General features: G+C 39.1%; 1 protein-coding gene across 4 annotated transcripts in view; it reads right to left on the bottom strand.

Annotated features, from left to right (window-relative positions):
• Positions 1-1,652: 1,652 nt before the first annotated feature.
• Positions 1,653-21,723, bottom strand: part of TRMT9B (tRNA methyltransferase 9B (putative)) — a 29,723-nt gene continuing 9,652 nt past the window's right edge. For 3 of the 4 annotated variants that reach the window (XM_069855990.1, XM_069855989.1, XM_069855987.1), the window contains 3 exons: positions 10,373-10,527; positions 6,026-6,199; positions 1,654-3,170 (listed from right to left, as the gene is read on the bottom strand). In XM_069855990.1, coding sequence (XP_069712091.1) covers positions 2,137-3,170; positions 6,026-6,199; positions 10,373-10,526 — 1,362 coding nt within the window. In that variant the 5' untranslated portion in view covers position 10,527 and the 3' untranslated portion in view covers positions 1,654-2,136. Of the gene's footprint in view, positions 3,171-6,025; positions 6,200-10,372; positions 10,528-11,219; positions 11,240-21,723 lie in introns of those variants that run through there. The other variant, XM_069855988.1, reaches the window with a different exon arrangement.

The raw sequence follows: 21,723 nt of genomic DNA on the forward strand, positions 1-21,723 counted from the left end.
CTTTTAGATTTGGATATAGGGTGATAATGAACTACCTCCTACCTAAACATGTCTCAAATTCCAGAGGTGCTGAATATCCACTGGCATAACTTATATGGAAGCAACTGAGTTTTCTAAAATCCTCAAGCCCCTCCAGAAATTCCGCAAAATTAGGCACGCCTCAACATGAGCACGTTGCAGATGAGGTGTGCAGCTCAGCATGATCCACATGCCAGCATGGGCATTTTTGCACTATGCTTCTAAAGCTAGAGCTTGAGGATGCAGCAGAGTAGCCCCTCAGCCATGAGCAGTTGGACTCAGCAATGCAGGAAATATTGCCAGCTTTCTGAAGCATGGCTTGGACCCAGTATCTGAGAACCTCCTAGAGTAGAGTAATATTTCAAAAGTCTCAGAAGCATGGTTCTTTAACCATGCTTTTATTTTCAAAAGGTAGCGGAGAATACAAATGCTACACACCCTGTAAGAATAAAGTACAAAGATCTCAAACTATGAAGACAACAGAGATGATTGCTCTACAGACATCACTCCAGTAAATAAATCTATAATACGTTACCGTGTGGCAATTAATTCTGGGCACTTACATCTAAAAATATTCAGCACTATCAGGGCTTTCTACTGAACAACACAAAATCCAGTCTACTTACTGACTGGAAAAGTTTGGTATTTCACTCCTGTTGCTCTGTATTCAGTTATTTGCTCACTAATAGGGCAGACATTAATTATGTAGGTGTCTCGAACTGCTGTATTGAAAGGGTTATCTCTGGGCTGAATCTGGGCATCTCCATCAAACTGTCTCGAAATCACATCAGCTGAAGATGTGCCCTACACCGAAACCACTGACTGTACCTAAGGTCTAAAAACTAAGTAACTTTGTGCTAACACAGCAAAAAGCCCTCTCCAGTCCTGCTTCAGTTCGTAACAGTTAGTATCACTATTGATCTTCAGAAGCCAGATGAATTTTATCCACAACATACATAACTTCATGCTGTAAGTTTCCCACTGAATGGAGTGAGATGATTTTGGTGTGAAGAACTATATGAGGGCATCTGCTACAATCCAGTACAACTGGAAGATGATGGGGCACACCATGTTCAACAAAATTTATGTCTTGCAGGGAATGGGGAAGTTGCTTAAGCAAGCCATCATTTAGGTCTCAAAAGATTCATTTAAATGTAGATGACATGAATTTGGTTTTTTATACACAAACTGGATTTGTATCTTTTTCCTGTACATATTATTTAACACAGCATTTTAATACATATTCTCATGTCAGTGAACAAGGAGAGCAAATATAACAGCTGATCAGATATGCACTGGAATTTTATTAATTTTATCTTCGTTTCCAGGTTTATAAAAAAGATATATGTATCTGAAATATTTGATACTTTGTAAACTTTACATAACACTGATACTCTCACAAATCCCTCTGACTTCTATGTACACATAACCAAAGAAAAATGACAGCAAAGGAAATTGGTAAGAGTTAACACCATAAAACTTACCTTGCACCTGAGACACAAATCAAATTCTTTTTAAAACAAAAATCAAAAATACTGGCTCTGTCATTTGCTCCCAAATGCAAATCTCCCTTTGTACAGGTTTTGCCCATTAAGAACTCCACTCCAAACTAAGTAGCAGCACTGGGATCATACTTGCTCTCAGTCTTGCAGCATGCACTCTATCAGTATATAGTCAAGTAAGTTTCAAAATGTGCCTATGTCCAATTTATAGGAGTCAGGAACAGGGAGTAACATGACATTTTCAGTGCTTGAAGAACAAAGCCTAAACTTTCTACTGAGAAGGTATTTCTCATAAAAGATGCCCTGATAGTTATCTTATGAAAAGGTTTTATTTTTCAATAGAAAAGCATATTTAAAAACACAATTATTTGCTAAAAGCAATATAAAACTCTCCAGATTTAACTTCATAAAAGTTTAACAAAACATAAATATCATTTACCACTGGCATTCCTATATACAGACCTTGCATTAGATAGTTAACTAGGTAGAGAACAACTCAAATGAATGGCACAAAACTACATGAGATTCAAATTCCATGTCACACAGCACAATCATAGAAACACAAGGAGCAATTTAAAATCTGCAGTCACTGAATTCTACTTTGTTCTTTTTATAGCTATGTTCCTCTTTTCTGTGCAATAATGCACCAGTTTCCATGGTCATAGCAGGAAGAAAGTATTTGAAGCTCAGGCACGTTCTCTTCTACCAGGGAGCACAGTTCCCCTTCCCGAAAAACATGGTAATAACGCATGAAGGCTTTTGTATCCAACATGGCATCAGTTTGGTCCCCAACAGACACTGCTGAATCCAAAGCAGAGTCAGTGGAGTCAGTTGTTGAAGTTCTTTTGAAAAACTTGCTGGCATTAGACTTACCATCACCATCTTTATTACAACTGCAGCTGTAGTCCCCGTCTTCCACTGGGCCATTTATAAATGAAGATTCTTCCCTCTTGCTCTGAGCTACGCTTTGAGGTCCTCCATTTAAACTTAAATCCTTTAGTGTATTTGTGGCTAGAGACCACTGTGGTTTTTTGAGAGGCAGGCTTTCCACGAACACATCATCATCTAAACTTTGTTCTTTTAACAGTGCCCCATGGTGACCTAAATCCAAACTGCAGTGCCGTGAATGCTGAATGGGTACAGTACTGTCCGCCCATTCTCCTTCGTTCTTCAGAGGCTTCAGCTTGTCAGTTTGCTTTCTTAGGGCTGATTCATCAAGAGATCTAGAGAAAAACCATGAGCGGAAAGATCTTCCTAGAGCACTGTAAAACCTGTTTTCTTCTTCAGAAATTTTCATGCAGCAGGCTCTGGATAAGCAATGGTCCGCACTGTGGGAATGTTTTGAATCAGTTTCTGGCTGCAGATTGGTTTGGTACCTACAATCAGAGATAACTAGCTGCGTAGGGTGTATGTCTTGGCTTTTCACAGCGTGCACAAACTCACCCTTATCTCCAGATTGATTCGATTCTGAAAAATGCCGTGAGCACAAGGCCTTGTTCCAAGGAACAAATACATCTTGTTTCTCAAAGCGACGATTCTTTTGTTCCATAGCCCAAACATAAATCATCATCTGGCCTCCAGGTACCAATACTCTTGCCATTTCCTTTATCGCTTTGATTCTTCTTTGTTTAGTTGAGAAATGATGGATCACTGTGAAAGACGGAAGGCATTATGTATTGAATATTAGTAAGTAGACAGCATTTTCACCTTCAACCTGTTCTACATGTTTAATCATTCACTGTGGCAAGTCAGCAACAGTGCTGAATTTACTGGTACCTCGCTGCAAGTTTACCCCAGAATCCTCTCTTTTACATCGATGGTCAATGGGTAAAAATACAAAGACCCCAAAGAAGGAAATGAATTTCATTTCAAAACAGGGCTTCAAAATAAGTCAGGATACAAAGTGGATATTTCTGTTTCTCTGTATCACCAATTGTACCAAAACTACCTTTCACGTAGATGCCCAGCCTTTCAGTGGGTTAGGGAAGATTAAGTTTGACTTTAGTTTTTGGGACATATTTGAGACTTACCTTAACGGAAACAGAAAATCTTTTCACCGTGCAACAAAAACAGCACAAAATAATTTCAGTAAAAAGATGCTCTGTATTTTTATACCAGTGGACTTTCAAAAGAGATAGTGAGAAAATTTAGACAGAAATATTCTCCATTGCTTTAATTTTGTAGAAAGAAGTTGCTTTTACAGAATATTTATTTTAGAAGAAAAAAGAAAAAGGAGAAGAAAGTATCTTATTATCAATTTTCATATCTGCGAATGATGGGGTTTTCATTACATTATGTCATGCCATTAAAAAATAAAAATTACATGTCAAAATAATGCTACTGACCACTATTTGAATTTTCTTTCCAGGATAACTTTCACATTTTCAAATTTCACTGCAATGTGACATGAAGCTAGGCTCCGAGATTTCCTCTCTGTTTCTATCTTCCTACTCACCTAAAGGAACCAATTTTAGCAGCCAGCGAATGGCAAAGACAGACAGCTATTAACTCTCTCTGTCTCAAAAACATTAACTTGTACTGAGATGGGTCGTTACTCATGTGGCTCTTTAGGCCATCTGTATTTGATTTGATTAAATCAATGACGTAAAGAGGACTGATTCTGTAATTTATTTCAATGGACTTGGAGCCAGTCACTCTACATGCATAATATTCAACCTACCCATTTAAAAACATAATAATTGTATATGTTCTTAGCTGAAGACATCTCCACACCTTCACGAAAAGTAAGTTATCTTTATATGTGCTGCTTGAGAGCATCCAATGCTGCTTGTAGAGATAGTAGAGCTATTTCAACAGCTCAGTTATGAAAAGTTTGTTCAACTAGCCCCATCTTTATTCAAAATGATGATGAAATTACCAAGGGGGGGAAAAAAAAAAGATAGCTTTTTTACCACAAGCCAAGAAAAGCATTCCTGGCAACTGATTCTAACTAAGCCTTCACAAGCAGCTGAGAATAAAAGATGGCAAACTCTGAGAAGAGTTCCGCAGCCTACATGTTCAGTGTTTATTTCCAGGTAGGCTCAAGTCTTGTCAATATTTCCTCAAACTTAACAAAAAAACCACAAAATACTATTTCAATTTCCTGAACAAGGTGGGAAGAAAGGAACTGATATTTCCTCTCATAGCGGAGTTGTGCCACATATCATTACCTTCTGCAAAATAATATCAAAACTGACAGAGACAGTACAAGCATGTGAGCTTAGCTCACCACAAAGAAGTGTCAATCAACAGAATCTGTGCAAGCTTTATCTAAGCAATTAATTTAATGGGTTAAATATTTTTCATGGTTAAAATCACATAATCACCCTGGTGGTTCTGCAGAAATATAAATCATATAAACAGGATTATACCAGCAACGCCATGAAGAGTACTTGACTATGTACATAAATACTTGCTATTTTCTGGAATGTGATGAAACCCACTTTATTCAGAATTAGACGGACACAGGCATACCATCTCTGTGGTCAAAGGGGATTAAAAGCCATTATTGTTAAACGTACAGAAATATCATGTGAGCTTTTAAGCCTGTTAGGCCTCTAATTGGTACAAACATTAGATAGTTAGGCAATCCTTCAAAGTCAGCTGATCTGATAGCACTGAAATTATTCTACAGGACCTGAAATGTGGATAGAGCTCACTGGTTAACTAGTCAACATGAAAGCAAAGTAATATAGATACTGCCTGCATATTAGTCATTCTTTCTTTCACCTTGCATGTGTGAAAAATACATTTTTAAATATATATATGTCATATTTCGCATAGCTTGTTAATTGTCACCAATAATAATCATCACACTTTGTGTTTTTGGTGATACAGTGAAACAGCCTGAAAGAAGCTCAAGCAAGAATAGAGCTAAAAATGCAGACTGTAGCTGGGTACTCTTAACTATTTCTCCTCTACTCCCTTCCAGTCTATACTTCTGAAATTCTAGGTAATATTTTGTAAGTGAGAGGTCAGAGGAGTTAAGATGCTGAGATGCTTCACTTATAGTAGACAACAGGCATTTGTACAGCTCTAGGTTCTTATTCATGACTACTTTAAGAAACGTGATTGCATTACACACACTAGTAACCATGAGTTTCACGTTCTGCTATAAAGCAAGTTTTCATTTCAATGCTGGTGAAAACAGATCCTAAGGAGGAACCAAGAATTTATCTTGACCACCTGATCTGTTTAAACTGTGAGCAGCCATGTTTATGTTAGTTTTTACTTGTTTAAAATGCATGCTGGAAGGAAATCTTTCTCCACAGGGTGAACAAGACCACATATAAACAAACAAATGATCCTCATACTTCCTTAGTCAACAGCACCTCTGGGCAATGGAACTAATTTATTTTTTTTCCATGTTTACTACACTCATGTCAGTAATATCTGCCGTAATTCTATGAGAACTGTTTCAAAACAAATTTAACTGAAATGAAGACACATGGAAAGAAAAGGAATCCCAAACTGCTATGGGCCAGAAAACACGTATGTTGTCTTACCTCCGATAGAAATGACTGCATTAAAGCACTGATCCCTAAAGGGAAGGTTAAGGTTGTCACATACCAGAACTTCATCATCTTTCTTCCTTGCGATCTCTACCAATGGTCTGCAGTAATCACAGCCGATATTATATACCTGACTATTGACACTGAGATACTTCCCAGTTCCACAACCTAAAGAAAAGAATACTAGATCAGAAGTCATACATTCCAAACATTTTCCATCCCTCCCAAAGCAGTGAAAATAACAGGAGGGCTTATCCAAGCCTAAAGCTTCCTGGAAAACAAAATGGGAGCTTGCTCCTACTAGCCTAACTGTGGCAGAGTTCATTTGGACTATTTAAAATTTTATGTTCACACTGTTAGGAGTGTAACAGTACAAATACCACCAACAAAAATATTCATTACACAGCCCTGTTTAATAGCAAATTATGCATATTTCTTTGGGGAATAAAGGTAAGTGCCAATAGGAGGAGGAAGGTGTAGTCCTCTGCAGAAACTGCTACTGCCTGTCTTCCAGCAAAAAAGCAACTGTTCTACTTCACATTGAGCCTGGTATCCTGTTTCCAACAATGAACATAAAGGAAAGAGTAAGAACAGGGCAAGCATTATGACCCCTCTCCTCAATACCTGTCCAACTTCCAACTACTTTCTGTTAGGGGGATTTCCTGAAGCCAGTGTGTTCTGACTTTTTAGTGACCTGCAATAGATCTCTGTTCCAAGTCCTGCCCAGTTATTGCAAAACACCACACGGTACCTCTCCAGTGCATTCCATTTCTTTCCAAGATTTCCTAATCCACAGCTGTCACTGACACAAGTCAGAAAGGAAAATTTTAACTTCAGGTACAGACTTGAAAATAACCATGAATCATAAAAATTCCTGCCATGTCACAGCCATGTCCTCTTTCTGCCTTGTGCCTAAAATTATGTCCTTTCAAGGACCATGCTATATTAAATTGAAATTTTTCAGAGTGTTCTTCAATACCATATGCATAACATTCACTTTTCAAAATTAGATTAGGAAACATTCACTACAGTTATGGGTCAGTAGTGAAGAACGATTTCTGAAAGTTGACAGCCAAGCAACAGGGGTAGCAGCCAGGCAGAAAGAATCATCTCAGTATTAGTAATTCAATTTAAAGGCCTGGAGTTATCTTTAGAAACATCACTGCTTCTTGAAGCACTACTGCTCTTGTTGATGTTAATGTGTACCATTATCTAGAGAGACAGCACAGTAACGGTTGGAGAACAGCATAATGCCTCAGTGGTGAAAAAAGAGCACATTTCTAATTAAAAAGCAAGTACTATTCTTTGAAATAACACTTGAGAGAAATAGAAAAGATAAATATTGTTAATGCAGTTCAAGAATTACATGCCATAAAACAAGAATCTCTGCATATAAGTTAGACAGTGTAGTTTTAAAATTAGTATAAATTATTGTTGGTTGCTGGATTTGCAGAAGGAATGCATTTAGTGAAACAGACATTCAGAAGATTCAGTTACTTAATATATGGCTTTTGGTGGAGTGCTTTCTAATCACAGCGAGTTTTTGGACGTAGAGTCCTCTGTGGAATGAAGCTAAATATTAACAACACTCCCGCTACTCTCAAAATCTACAATCATAGGAGATTCACTTCTACATGAGTCATCAGGAGGTGGATTCTTTCAGGAAGCTCTTTACAATGGCCATGCTATTTTCATTTACTTTGATGAATGAACAACAACAGGACAATTAGATAAAATGATATTTTATTCTGCTACCAATACCATGCTTCACGTAGAGCTAGCAAACAAAAATACTTTGCTAGAAGGTGGTATTAAAACACAAAAGGAAATTATCAATTGAACACCACATTTTGAAAATTTTTATGCCACTAGGCAACCATCCTTTCAAAATACATACTGAAAATATACACAATAGTCGATTCCTGTAGATCTTCAAAGAATCATAGAATGATAGAATCATTAAGGTTGGAAAAGAACTCTAAGATCATTAAGTCCATTGGTCAGCCCTACACTCCTACACATACTCAACCATGTCCTGAAGTGTCACGTCTACCCATTTTCTGAGCACCTCCAGAGGGAAGGTGACTCCACCACTTCCTGGGCAGCCTGTTCCAATGCTTCACCACTCTTTCAGTAAAGAATTTTCTCCTTATATCCAATCTAAACCTCCCCTGGTGCAACTTGAGGCCATTTCCTCTAGTCCCATCACTTGTTACTTGAGAGACGAACATTAGTGCCTAATTTGGTGTCATCTGTGAACCTTCTGAGGGAGCACTCAATCCCCTCACTCAGATTATTAATAAGGATATTAAACAAGAACGGCTCCAATACCAAGCCCTGGGGAACATTGCTTGTGATGGGCTGCCAACTGGATTTAGCTCTCTTCATAACTCTCTAGTCTTGGCCATCCAGAGAGATTTTATCCAGGGAAGAGTGCACCTGTCTAAGCCATGAGCCACCACTTTTTCTAGGACAATGCTGTGGGAAACAATGCCAAAGGCTTTATGAAGTCCAAGTAGGTAACATCCACAGCCTTTCCCTCATCTACCAGTGGATCACCTGGTCATAGGAGAGCAGGTTGGTCAAGCAGGACTTGTCTTTCATGAACCCATGCTGGCTGGGCCTGATACCCTGGCTGACCTGCATTTGCCTGGTGAGCCCTTCTTGTAGATAGGTGTCACACTGCCAACTCTCCAGTTGTCCAGGACCTCCCCCATTAGCCAGGACTGTTGATAAATGATGAAGAGAAACAACTCTGCCAGCTCCCTCAGTACTCCCAGGTGTATCCCATTCTGCCTCATAGTCCTATGAGTCTTTGAGTAGCATAGCAGACAATTAACTGCTTCAGGAGTCTGAGTAACCTAGGGATAACTGTCTGACTATTAAAGATTGAGGCAAAGAAGGCATTTAGTATCAGCCTTTTCCTCAACCTTGGTGGTAATGTTCTCCCCCCGCAACGCAATAAAGACAGGAGAGTCTCATTGGCTCTCTTTTTGTTGTTAATGTATTCATAAAAACATTTTTTATTATCTCTTACAACAGCATCCAGACTTAGTTCTGGCTGGGCTTTTGCCTTTCTAATTTTCTCTCTGCATGACCTAATGAGATCCCTGCACTCTTCTTGAGTTGCCTGTCCTCACCTCAAGGACAACCTACTAAAAGGAGGTACCTTGGTACTTATGAGCCTTAATGTAAGTACCTACTTTCTCTCCAGATGTATCACACGTACTAAATTATTTCATCTGAAACTCTAACAGGGTGATCTGAAGCTTTCAGCAAGTACCGTGATGCCTGCTGATAAATTCTCAAAGAACTTCAGCTAAGCTTCAAATGATTTCTATTGAGGTGAAAAAAACTTTTGGCTGAGAGTTATCATTAAGCTGACTGTTGAATTGAGTGTATTCTATAGGCTATTTGCTGAGATTATTAGTGAAAACAGTGCAGGTATACAGAAGAAGATACATACCCAAAAGAATAGCAATCAAGTATTTTGGGGGGACTGCTCAACAGCAGCAGCAGAACTATGTATTCTTTTTTGATTAAGGTCTACAACATCTTCAAATAATATTTTTCTCTTTAGAGTATAAGAGTATAAGTATGAGCCTAATTCATTGTGTATATTTATTACATTTTGCTGTGGAAAAGCATTTTATTAGTCTAAACAGTGAGGAAAATCCAATGGCACAACGGAGCATCTGTTTTGCAATTATGTGCTGTATAGGACTGAAGTCATAACACCCAGAAAAATTGACCCTATGATCTGGAAACACCTAAAACGTCTGTAGGCACAATAGCAAATCAAGCTATAAATTGAACGTGTAGGGAAGACAATGCCATAGCAGGACAATAAGGTCTTGGTGTCTGTATACAGTATCATTTGTTGATTCTCAGATCATAACATTTTGTTTTTAATAGCAACCACATCAGATTTTTCTTAACTTAAAGCCTTGATAGGAAGAGCTTTAGAACAAATGAAAAACAATACATTGCAGACCAACAGTACTTAAACCAAGAGATCTAAAGAAACTGAAACGTGAAATAATTGAGCTATTAATACAATTTTTTAAAGAGAGCACGGGGCGGTGGGGCGGGGGGAGAGAGACAGGCCACTAAACCTGTGGAGAACATGACAGATTAAGGCTTAACTCACTAAAAACAAAGCAAAAAAATTGTTCACAGGCTAGTAGTATACGGAATCTAATATGGGTTTAAAAAATATTAAAACAATGTTGAAAACTCAAATGAGTCTTAAAAAGAGTTGCTTTGAAGGGTATATATAAGTAACATACTAACTAATAAAGATCACAATCTTTCATGCGATCTCAAGAAATGCCGCCTTACCTATGTCAGCAATGAGACTACCAGGTTTTTGCTCCAGCAGAAAGTTTCGAACACGAGGCCACGCTTTACTCTGCAGATCATTAAAGAAGGCAGCTGTACTTTCATACACACTATGCACATGCTGCTTTTCTAGCTGGGTAGCCTCATGTTCCATCCTGATAACATAATGAAGAAAAATTACATTCAACAAAACAAACACTGGCATGACAAAGACTTTACATTTTATAGACATGCTTAATTCATGACTTTTTACATTTACATTCATAAAATCATTACACCCATCTAGCAGTCATCATATTTATAAAATCTGCTTTACTCAAGAGATCTGATTTTATTTCACAGAAGTCAAGAAATAATTTGAATGTATCATTTTGCCTGAGAAGCATTATATAACCTGTGTGCCTTTTCACTAATATGCACATTCCTAAAAAAAGTTCACCAATGTAGTAGAAGCTTATGTGGTGCAAAATAGAGACTTTATTCAGCAGGAGTGCAGAACAATTAAGAGCAGGAAGCTAAGAATAGACTTTCCAATTACAGCAAAGGTGAGAAGGCAGGCAAACTATTAGTATGTTATTTGAAATATAGCACGGACCCTGAAACCAAAGCCCCTAAATCACACAAACTATTTCTAGTTTATCCACTTTCAAAAGTGATGAGTTGGTTGAAAATCTTCAACAACAAAACCATGATTTCTCTATCCCTACTCCACTGTCTTCATTTCCTAGTAAAGTATTTTAGTTTAGTGATTCAAGTGCATCTTCTTTGACTTTTAATATTACTCCTAAACTCACGTAAATAACACAAAATGGATGCAGACACCGAGTCCCTTTATAGAGAATCTTACATTGTCCTTAAGCTTTCTCCTCATCCAAGCACCAGCCAGGTCAGGCTTTAGTATCTGATGGAGACTAATGAGATTACATTTCACCGTTTCTTCATGCATTCTTCAAACTAATACAAACTGCTTGCTTATTCAGGAAACAGTCATTCCCATTATTAAAATAGAACTTATTTAACTGTTCAAGAACTCAGCAGAGACCAAAGTGTTTCCAAACTTCTTCCAACAAACTATATGTTATATTACCAAGGTGAAACTGCAAACAAAACATTCATGTGCTTTAGGTGAAATGTGTGCAAGAGCCTACAAGAACAGTATGTAAGACTTGATCCATTTCACTAGTTTTATGCACTCTGCTATGTAAAAAGTCAGGCCCAATTGTCACAACTGTCAAGTCTATTCTGACTGTAGTATCAGTGAATCTCACTTCAAAACATTCACATTCATTGTCTTCACAATCCTTACTTTCTTCTCTGACACCATCCGCAATTTTTTTATGATGCATTGGCTCAGTTTTTACTAGCTGAATATATATATATACACACACACACAAAATATATATACATATAAATAAAAATCAGTAACAGTACGCACATTTTCAGTGTCATCTTGAGGAGCAGAAAATTATAACAGACTGAACAACAGAAGTATTGAAACATGGATTTGAACCAATACTACATGTGCCACAAGTTACTCAATAAGAAATTTTCTCAGAAAGCCATTTCACTTCATGTCAAATTGGATGGGATGGTTGCAGTAATTTCAAATAATTATTCCTTAGAGTCAAAAGCCCTTTTTTTCTTTCTCAGCCTTTATATAAAACAAATTGGGTGTTTCACATCTGCAGCTATCTTTCTTCTCTGCCTCAAAACATACTTTATTTTGTTGTTGAACTGCCTAGAAATTCTCTATCTATAAGAAGAGATTCTAAAGACTAATAATAATTTCTCTGCTTTTGTCATCTGATCTGCTCCTTGCACTAGTTTATATTTCATGCTTGGTTACTACGTGGTTCGGTGTTTCCAAGTACTTTTATATTTCCTCTTGAAGCTCTTTGTTCAGTCTTTGCAGTTCTTTAAAAAAAAAAAAGAAAAGGGAGAATGTTTTCAGTCATTCATACTGAATTCCAAATGCTACAGAAATTTCAGTTCATGCCATCTACAGAAGGAGGTGTCTGAACTCAAAGTTCATTAAGGAATTTCAACCAAACACATAAGCCAGTTTGGACTTGACTTAGAAGAATTTTCCCATTGACACAATATTATATTATGCTTTTCATAAAATGTCTTTCCAATGTAGGCTGAAATCTGGCTTAGTTTCCTACTGAAAAATATGACTGACAGGCTTTTCCTTCAAGTTTCTCATTCCCTGGGACTGGTACTGGGTCTTCTACTATATGGGACATGCTGGAGACTTCCATGTATTACAACGCTGCATTAGAGGTTATTTTTACATATTATTAACAAACATTGCCAAGATAATAATTTAGTTATAATCTTAGAATAACAGTAGTCTACTAAAACACAAACTAGTTCATTTACCATTTCATTACAACTTCCATTCCTACTCACTGCTTATATTTTGTAGATAATTAAGTCACATGATGAAATTAGACTTGCCAATTTGACTTACTAGTCAAGATCCGTAACACTATCAGGTTTTACATTGCAGTATGGCAGGGAAACATCCTAGCAATAAACTCCTCCATTTCAAAATCTACAAATAGCAAGAAACCTGCAGAGCCTGACCAGACGTACAGCTATACCAGTTTCACATAAGCCTAACATCACTGAAAACATCAGAAACTTAGAACTATGCAACTTTACAAATCAAACTCAATACCTTCATTTCTCTTTATAAAGAAACAAAAAAACCTCCCAAAACTCCATTACAATCTCTTTGCCTTGAAAGCAAAGAGAGACAGCATCTCTATGAAGGCATCGAGTGCACCCTTAGCAAGTTTGCGGACGACACTAAGCTGGGTGGAAGTGTCGATCTGCTGGAGGGTCGGGAGGCTCTGCAAAGGGATCTGAACAGGCTGGACCGCTGGGCTGAGTCCAATGGCATGAGGTTTAACAAGGCCAAATGCCGGGTCCTGCACTTGGGGCACAACAACCCTATGCAGTGCTACAGACTGGGAGAAGTCTGTCTAGAAAGCTGCCTGGAGGAGAGGGACCTGGGGGTGTTGGTTGACAGCCGACTGAATATGAGCCAGCAGTGTGCCCAGGTGGCCAAGAAGGCCAATGGCATCTTGGCTTGTATCAGAAACGGTGTGACCAGCAGGTCCAGGGAGGTTATCCTCCCTCTGTACTCGGCACTGGTGAGACCGCTCCTCGAATACTGTGTTCAGTTCTGGGCCCCTCTCCACAAGAAGGATGTTGAGGCTCTGGAGAGAGTCCAGAGAAGAGCAACAAAGCTGGTGAAAGGGCTGGAGAACAGGCCTTATGAGGAGCGGCTGAGAGAGCTGGGGTTGTTTAGCCTGGAGATGAGGAGGCTGAGGGGTGACCTCATTGCTCTCTACAACTACCTGAAAGGACGTTGTAGAGAGGAGGGTGCTGGCCTCTTCTCCCAAGTGACAGGGGACAGGATGAGAGGAAATGGCCTCAAGCTCCGCCAGGGGAGGTTTAGGCTAGACGTTAGGAAAAAATTCTTTACAGAAAGGGTCATTGGGCACTGGAACAGGCTGCCCAGGGAGGTGGTTGAGTCACCTTCCCTGGAGGTGTTTAAGGCACGGGTGGACGAGGTGCTGAGGGATATGGTTTAGTGTTTGGTAGGAACGGTTGGACTCGGTGATCCGGTGGGTCTCTTCCAACCTGGTTATTCTGTGATTCTGTGATTCTATTGCATGTGAATTGTAGAAAATGTTCTGCTCATCAGACTTCCAGATTGTAACTTCCAGGCTAATTGCCAAGTCTGTTGTGCAAAGGAGATAATAAAAATCCAAGATGTCCAAAAACTTCACTGCTTCAGCATAGACTCATAGAATAGTTTGGGTTGGAAAGGACCTTAAAGATCATCTAGTTCCAAGCCCCCTGCCATGGGCAGGGACACCTCCCACTAGATGAGGCTGCCCAAGGCCCCATCCAACCTGGCCTTGAACATCTCCAGGGATGGGGCATCCAGAACTTCCCTCGGCAACCTGTGCCAGTGCCTCACCACTCTCATAGTGAAGAAATTCCTCCTTATGTCTAGTCTGGATCTGCCCCTCTCCAGTTTATACCCATTGCCCCAAGTCCTGTCACCACAAGCCTTCATAAAAAGTCCCACCCCAGCTTTCATGCAGGCTCCCTTCAGGTATTGGAAGGTTGCTATAAGGTCTCCTTGGAGCAGTCTCTTCTCCAGGCTGAAGAAGCCCAACTCTCTCAGCCTGTCCTCATATAGGAGGTGCTCCAGTTCTCATTTAAGTTACTGTGAAGCCTTCTGATAAGCCAGCAAACGGGAAAAGAAGAGCAGATGGTAATTATGGACACACTTCTCCCATACTCAATTCTTCTTTTCTTGTGTGGTAGGTTAAGCTCCTGTCAAAGTGTTCACGCAGAGACTTGGCACACAGTAGGGAGTGTGCAGTAAACTGGCACCCAGCTGTTTAGCCACTCTGCAGCAAGTCTTGACAAGTCTCCAAAATGTGTGGATGCAGCTTAAGAAATGTCAGCCTCCTGCAAACAAGCAGTTTGGGTAACAAATGAAGAGTGGGATTCTCTTCACTTTCCATGCTGCCTGGTTCATCAAGGTTTGTTCATGAAACTACAGCAGGCCCCTGCTGCAGCTGACCTGCAAAGTGAGAAAACTGAATGAAAGTTGTAGGGTCGTTTCTGCTGAACACGCAGGGAAATGGATCATGACCCCATCATGTGTAACTGATATGCAAACAAAAGTGTTTGAAAGTAAATAGGTTATAGTCCATTGACTCTTTCTTCAATTGCTGTTTTTCTTCTTTGCTTAAAAAAAAAAAAAAGGCAAAATAAAAAACAAAACCTAAAAGTTACAACTTTCCATAAGGTAAAAGGAATTGTACAAACATATTATATCGTATATTTTCATAGCTACATACCTCACTAAAAGTTCCCTGCCTCCAAGACAATCTAATTTCTTCCTTTTCCATTAAGATTTTGGAACCTTTTAGATAATTAAATTTCCAAGGATGCTGCTTTAAGGAAAGTCATGTTGCTTGGACATTTTCTATGTTGCTGAAGTAATAAACATTTAAGCATATGACCTTGAAATAACAACAACATAAAATTGATAACCTCAGTTTCCAGCATTTAAAGAATTCTGTATTATTTCTACTGGGGGGGAGCATTGTTCAGTCTTTTTGTTGTTTTCGAAAGTGTCTAACTTGCAATTTTGACTAACTGTAGTAATCTCTTATCCTCAAATGGACAAAGTAGTTGCTGGCTCCCAGATGTAAAGGGGCATCCTAACACTGGAGCACAGGAGGTAGTGTTCAGTCCAAAAACTCTGCTTTTACCTCAGCCTGGCCAAAATTTTCCACACCTTCCTGTAGTTCTCCTGAATCCCTTGCAGCCCTCCTCATCCATCTCTAGTTATCCCTCCCATCTATCCACAGTTTTCACATCTTCTTCCATCTACCTTAGTATGTGCTATACCACCACCACTATTTTAATTTGATGTGTAATACTCTGAAGTCTTGACCTGGCTTATGTACAGTTCCTCCTTGCCTGTATTTCCAGGCCAGTCGCAATACCTGGAATGTCTTCCAAACTTTTTGTTAATGGCTTCTTGGAAGCATCCTGTGATTTTCACAGTAGTCATCAAACCCTGCATTGCTCCTATTTGTCTTCAAATCAATTGCTCTTGATTAATTCGAGCCACAGGCTGTCCTTTTGTCTTCTCCCTTGCAGCTGCCTATTTCCACTACCCCTTTGATGAGCAACAGGAACTTACTCAACTCAGTTTGAGACTCAGATATACAGGATTTCTACGTATTATGAAGTGCCCCTCTTAATAACACTCTTCATGCACTGATAGGAATTCTCAATCCCGTTTGGATTAGGAGAACTCCTGTTTCAAAGGTCTAGCAAATTCAGCACACTTTTGTCTTTCTAGGTTGCTACAGCAACACAAATTTTGGTTACGCGTGAAGTCTAGCTATGGATGCAATAACAGAACAGAACTGGAAAATATTCAAGGATGCTTTCCATAAAGCAAAAGAGCACTCAGTCCCCATATGTAGAAAATCTGGCAGGAAAGGGAAGAGACCTGCTGGTCAAACTCAAGAACAAGAGGGAACTGCACAGGCAGTGCAAACAGCGACAGGGAACCTGGGAAGTATACAGGGACACTGCCCAGCTGTGCAGGGATGAGATCAGGAAGGCTAAGGCACAGCTGGAGCTAAACTTGGCAAGGGAAGCGAAGACCAACAAGGGCTTCTACAGGTACATCAATCAGAAGAGGAAAGTTACAGAGAATGTACCCCCACTGATAGTTGAACATGGTGACCTTGTATCAAGAGATGATAAGAAAGCTGAGGTACTCAACTTTTTTGTCTCAGTGTTTACTGACAACTGCTCTCCTCACCCCTCCTGGATCATAGGACAAAAAGATGGTGACCAGGGGTTTAAAGCCCCTCTCACTGTAGGCGAGGATCAGGTTTGTGACCACCTGGGGAACCTGAACATATCTAACTCTATGGAACCCGATGAGATGCATTCCAAAGCCCTGAGGGAATTGGCAGACATGGTTGCCAAGCCACTCTCCATGATATCTGAAAAGTCATGGCAATCACGAGAAGTCCCTGGTGACCGGAAGAAGGGTAACATTCTCCCCATTATTAAAAAGGGTAGGAAAGAAGACCCTGAGAACTACTGACCTGTCAGCCTCACCTCAGTGCCTGGGAAGATCATGCAACAGATCCTCCTAGCAGCTATCCTAAAAAACATGGAGGACAGGGAGCTGATTAATGGCAGCCAGCACGGCTTCATCAGGGGCAAATCCTGTACGTCCAACTTAGTGGATGTCTATGATGGGGTAACCCCAGCAGTGGACATGAGTAAACCGATGGATGTGATCTATCTGGACTTATATAAAGGCTTTGACATGGTCCCCCACAACACTTCTCTCTAAATTGGAGAGATATGGATTTGGTGGGTGGATTAAGCTAAGCCCTAATGGTCGCCTATAAACTTTAGTCTTTTTTTCCAAGCAAATACAAAAATCCTGTTCATCTCCAACTGCAAAACCTCATTGCAGCCCTTTTCAAAAATGAGCCTAATAGGACTGAACTTACAAATCACAGTAACAACACCCATACTGATTGGCAGCGCCCTCTCATTTCATTAATGAAGGCAACAAATAGGAGTGTAACAACATACTCAATTACTTACAGATACAAACCACTCCATTAAACAGTTTTATTCATAAATAAAGGTTAACAAAACAAAATAATACAAATTCTGCATGAACAGTTAAAGTAGCTGCAATGGACATTCAGCAAAAGGACACAGTAGGAGATGACTTGCTTCCCTAAGTCTAACAACTCTAGTAATTGATTTCACCTAAGCATGAACTGACAGGGCTTCAGATACCCTTATGATATTAGAATTCAAGTGGTTTTGACAAATTGAAAAAGATAGAAGCAAGCATTTCATGTAGGTAAGAATAACCAACTGCACAAATAAAGACTGAGGGAGGCAGGATGCGATGACTGGCAGCAGTTCTACAGAAGGGATCTGGGCACTATAACGTTCCACAGATTTAACATGCTATGGTGTTATGGTGTTTTTTGCAACACAGTGTTGCAAATAAAAAGTCAAATAAATCAAATACCAACACAAACAAATAGGGCCAATAATTGCAAGTTACATAGAACTGACCGCTACATTTAGAACTGCTGATAAATCAGTTAAAGTATTATGTCTGATTTCAAGCAACAACTATGTAGACCTACCAGAAATACTACAGAAGAGAACCACAATGATCACAGATCACTGTAAATCTCCAAGAGATTAGAAATCAAGTAAACCTTTGGGAAAGATGTTAGTTTCCTACATGGATCTTGTCCTCTCAGGACAAAAGAGGATCATCTCATACAAGAAGGGAGGTTGCAAAGTAGGAGGGAATAATCTCTTTTCCAAAATGAAGCTCAGACAAAAAACCAGTGAGCTTACTCTACAGCAAGGAAGATACAGGTGAGGCATTTTAAAAACAAAGACAGAAAAAGCACTGGAAATTATTCTGGAGTGCGTAGGTCATGCAGCTTCCACTAATGGGTCTCAAAAGCATAAGTCAGTAAGCACCTGTCAGGAAATACACTGACGTAATAGATGCAGCTTCAAGGGAGGCAGATGATGCCCCGACATTTAGCCTTGTGACCCTGTGTGTCTGTGAAGTACAATACTAAAATTTTTCAAGTTATAAGCAAGAGTTCAGTGACCTCCTGTAGAAAAACAAAAATGGAAGGCTGCTTCACAATGTTTCGTACTGTTTAACACAGGGGTTGTTTCTACAGCGAAATTAGTACAGATATTAAACTAATTTCTTCATGAGTTTCAGCAGGTGTGTTTGTTTCCTAAGAGTCCTGTATCAGTATCACAAAGTCCCTGGCCATGCTAGGCTACTGAAGCTTTAAATATAGTTATTTTCCCTCCTTGGTCACTGTATCTCTCACATACTTTTAAACAGTTACCTTGCCTTCTCTCCCGTATTTACCCAGCAGTTAACCAAGCATCAAATATTTAATGCTTTTCACCCTCCCTGATGAATCAACCTAGGTGGTCTTTTACAAGTGATGTTGTCATTCTCTGTATCCTCTCCATATGTCTACACTCTTCATGCCAAACTGTATTCATAGGAATATTTGACTTTTTTATGTCACTCTACAATTCTGGAGTTATAACTTTCTAAATTCCTTCTGTTTCCTCACACTCTGAGTTTGTATTTTATTTCCAGGTGGATTAGTTTTAATTTATGCAATATAATTCTTTTTTTCCTGCCCAGGGAGCTCATGACTGTCAGTACTTACTTTGTGCTATATACATACAAAGCCTTCCCAATTGAAACAATTTACAAGCTAAAGACACTCAGTTACTTGAAAATACATCTTCTGATAACAATATCTTAGTGACAGAAAGATAAGCAGGACATTATCAAATAGGATCCCAAATTAAGGATGTCAATGGTTGTCTTTGATACCAAGATTAAATATAGAATATTGCACAATCAATAACACTAATTACAGTAGTAGTATCGAATTCTCTTGATACCTTTTACAAAATACTCTTAATTATTGCATGTTTATAATAAATAAACATATAACTTCCTATCTTAAGATATTCATATTTCTTTTCAGTACACAAATGTGTTCAGTATACTGTCCGAATAGTTTTAAAAGAAGACAACATCTTTAGGCAAAGGGTATTATGTCCTAAGTTATCCTCAACAGATGACCATCAGTACGAGAGCAAAGACAGTGTTGTATTCTTATTATCTTACACAAGTAAAATACATGAGGAATTAGCGCTTTTTTTTTTTGTACTTGTTAGTCACAGGAAGTCAGGTATTTATATTTTCCTTCTTGAGAGAAAAAAGATCATTAGTGCTCACAGACAAAAGGTTATCCTGCGTACTATCTAACAGCAACTGGGTGCTTATGATGCTGACAAGAGGCATCTGAAGGTACAAGATTAACCCCATCAGGATTCGAGACTAGACTTAGACACAGAAAAAAATGTATTATGTTGTTACTAAAAGTTCGAGGTGTAACCCTCCATGAAGTGCCCGGATGCTGCAACAGACACAGGTTCTTCCAGTTGTAGGTTTAGTCAACTGAGTAGTGTGAAGGCTCAGCACCCCTGTAGTCAAAATCCCTAGAAAAGATCCTTCAGTTTCATAAATCAGAGTTTCACTGAAAGATTTTAAATTCATTATAGTACGACTGATACCTTTTTACATAACTTGGTATTTCTAAACCCTCTATTTTAAGGCAAAGAAAGGCCTTTACACAAAGCAACTTTTCCTATTCAACATGGAAAGGAAAAGCTCCCTGAGGGCACTGAAATTTCACAGAAACACCACTAAAGTTCTCCATTTGGAAAACACTCCAACACAGTGTCCTTTTTAGATTTTTTTTTCTCAAAATCAGTATTTTCCAGGAAATTACTGTATGATGGGGACTAAGAGTTGATACCTACAGAAATCAGCATCTGGAGCATCATAAATAATCCTTTATTTTTTAAATAGTTACATGTAGATCTGAATGTAAAGTTTTCTTCAATATGGAATGTTTTCAACAGCAAAACCCAACCCAAAACATACATCTAACCATGTTATGTTTAAATTTTTCTGAGAAAGAAAAAAAAAAAAATCAGGCAGGGCTCTATCACACAAGTTTTTGTCAATCACAAAGCCTAGCTATGACACAAATATCTACTTTATTTTTCAATAGTTAGACTTTTGTGTCCCAGTAGATGAGTTGATATTTCTATCTCCATTTACAAAGCTACACACATAACTTTTGACAGTCAGTTTCTTTACTGATAGGCATTTTTAAACAAAGTCTATTTTTCATTTTAAAACTATTTAAACAATACTCATAGGCATATAAAAATCTGAAGTATTTTTCCATCTCTGTAATCTCTACATATTAAAGAGCTGTGTAGCCCTCAAGCTGTGGGTTTCTGCCACACGGGTTTATTCTGAATCTAATATTATAGAATCATAGAATCACTAGGTTGGAAAGGACCCACTGGATCATCGAGTCCAACCATTCCCATCATTCTGATTCCAATATTATGTACAAACACGCCCACGCAGTACTGCAATGACATGGCTATCTGCTTAAGTTTATGCTCTGTAAATCATTTTACTGACTCGCCAACCTCATATTGCCTATGGGTAATAACTAAAGGCAGGACACGCACAGCTTTTTTCAAAGCAGAACCTTAACGCTGTCTGTGCTGTCCCATATTCCAACTCATCCATCCAGAATGGATGGCAGAACACTTGCAAATCCGAGTGTTTGCAAGGGAAGTATTTATGAAACCCAACCCCGCCGGGGTCCATCACGGAGCATTAAAAAGTCCCGAGGGGACCTTTTCTACTGCTCAGGTACAAACTACTGCAGGTTTTTCTCGTCTGTTTCTTGTGTTTCATGCTCAAAATCATAACTCCAGTAGCACGCTTCGCCTGAACAATTATATCAGCAGGGAATGTCATCCTGTGCTCTACATCAACAGAGCTGCTGAAGTAATTCTGCTCCCTCTTTCTTTGCAAAAGAAGAGGAGCAGGTGACCCGACCCCCCAAGCTCCGGCTGCTCCCCCTGAATGTCAGCGGGGATTTAAATCCCTTTACAAACATTCATTAAGCAGCGAATACTCGGCAACACCGACAGCTCTGTGTAGATTTCCAAAGGCAATGCTTAGGCATTTCGAATTTTCTAGGAAAAGGAAGCAAATACAATCAAGTATCACAGCTTAGGATCGCCCCAGATCGTTGCCCAGGACCGTCTGCCAACGCGCAACGCGTACTTGGGTTTTAATCAGTCAGGCGACC

The sequence above is a fragment of the Phaenicophaeus curvirostris genome, chromosome 4, assembly GCF_032191515.1.
Source record: "Phaenicophaeus curvirostris isolate KB17595 chromosome 4, BPBGC_Pcur_1.0, whole genome shotgun sequence".
NCBI lineage: Eukaryota > Metazoa > Chordata > Aves > Cuculiformes > Cuculidae > Phaenicophaeus > Phaenicophaeus curvirostris.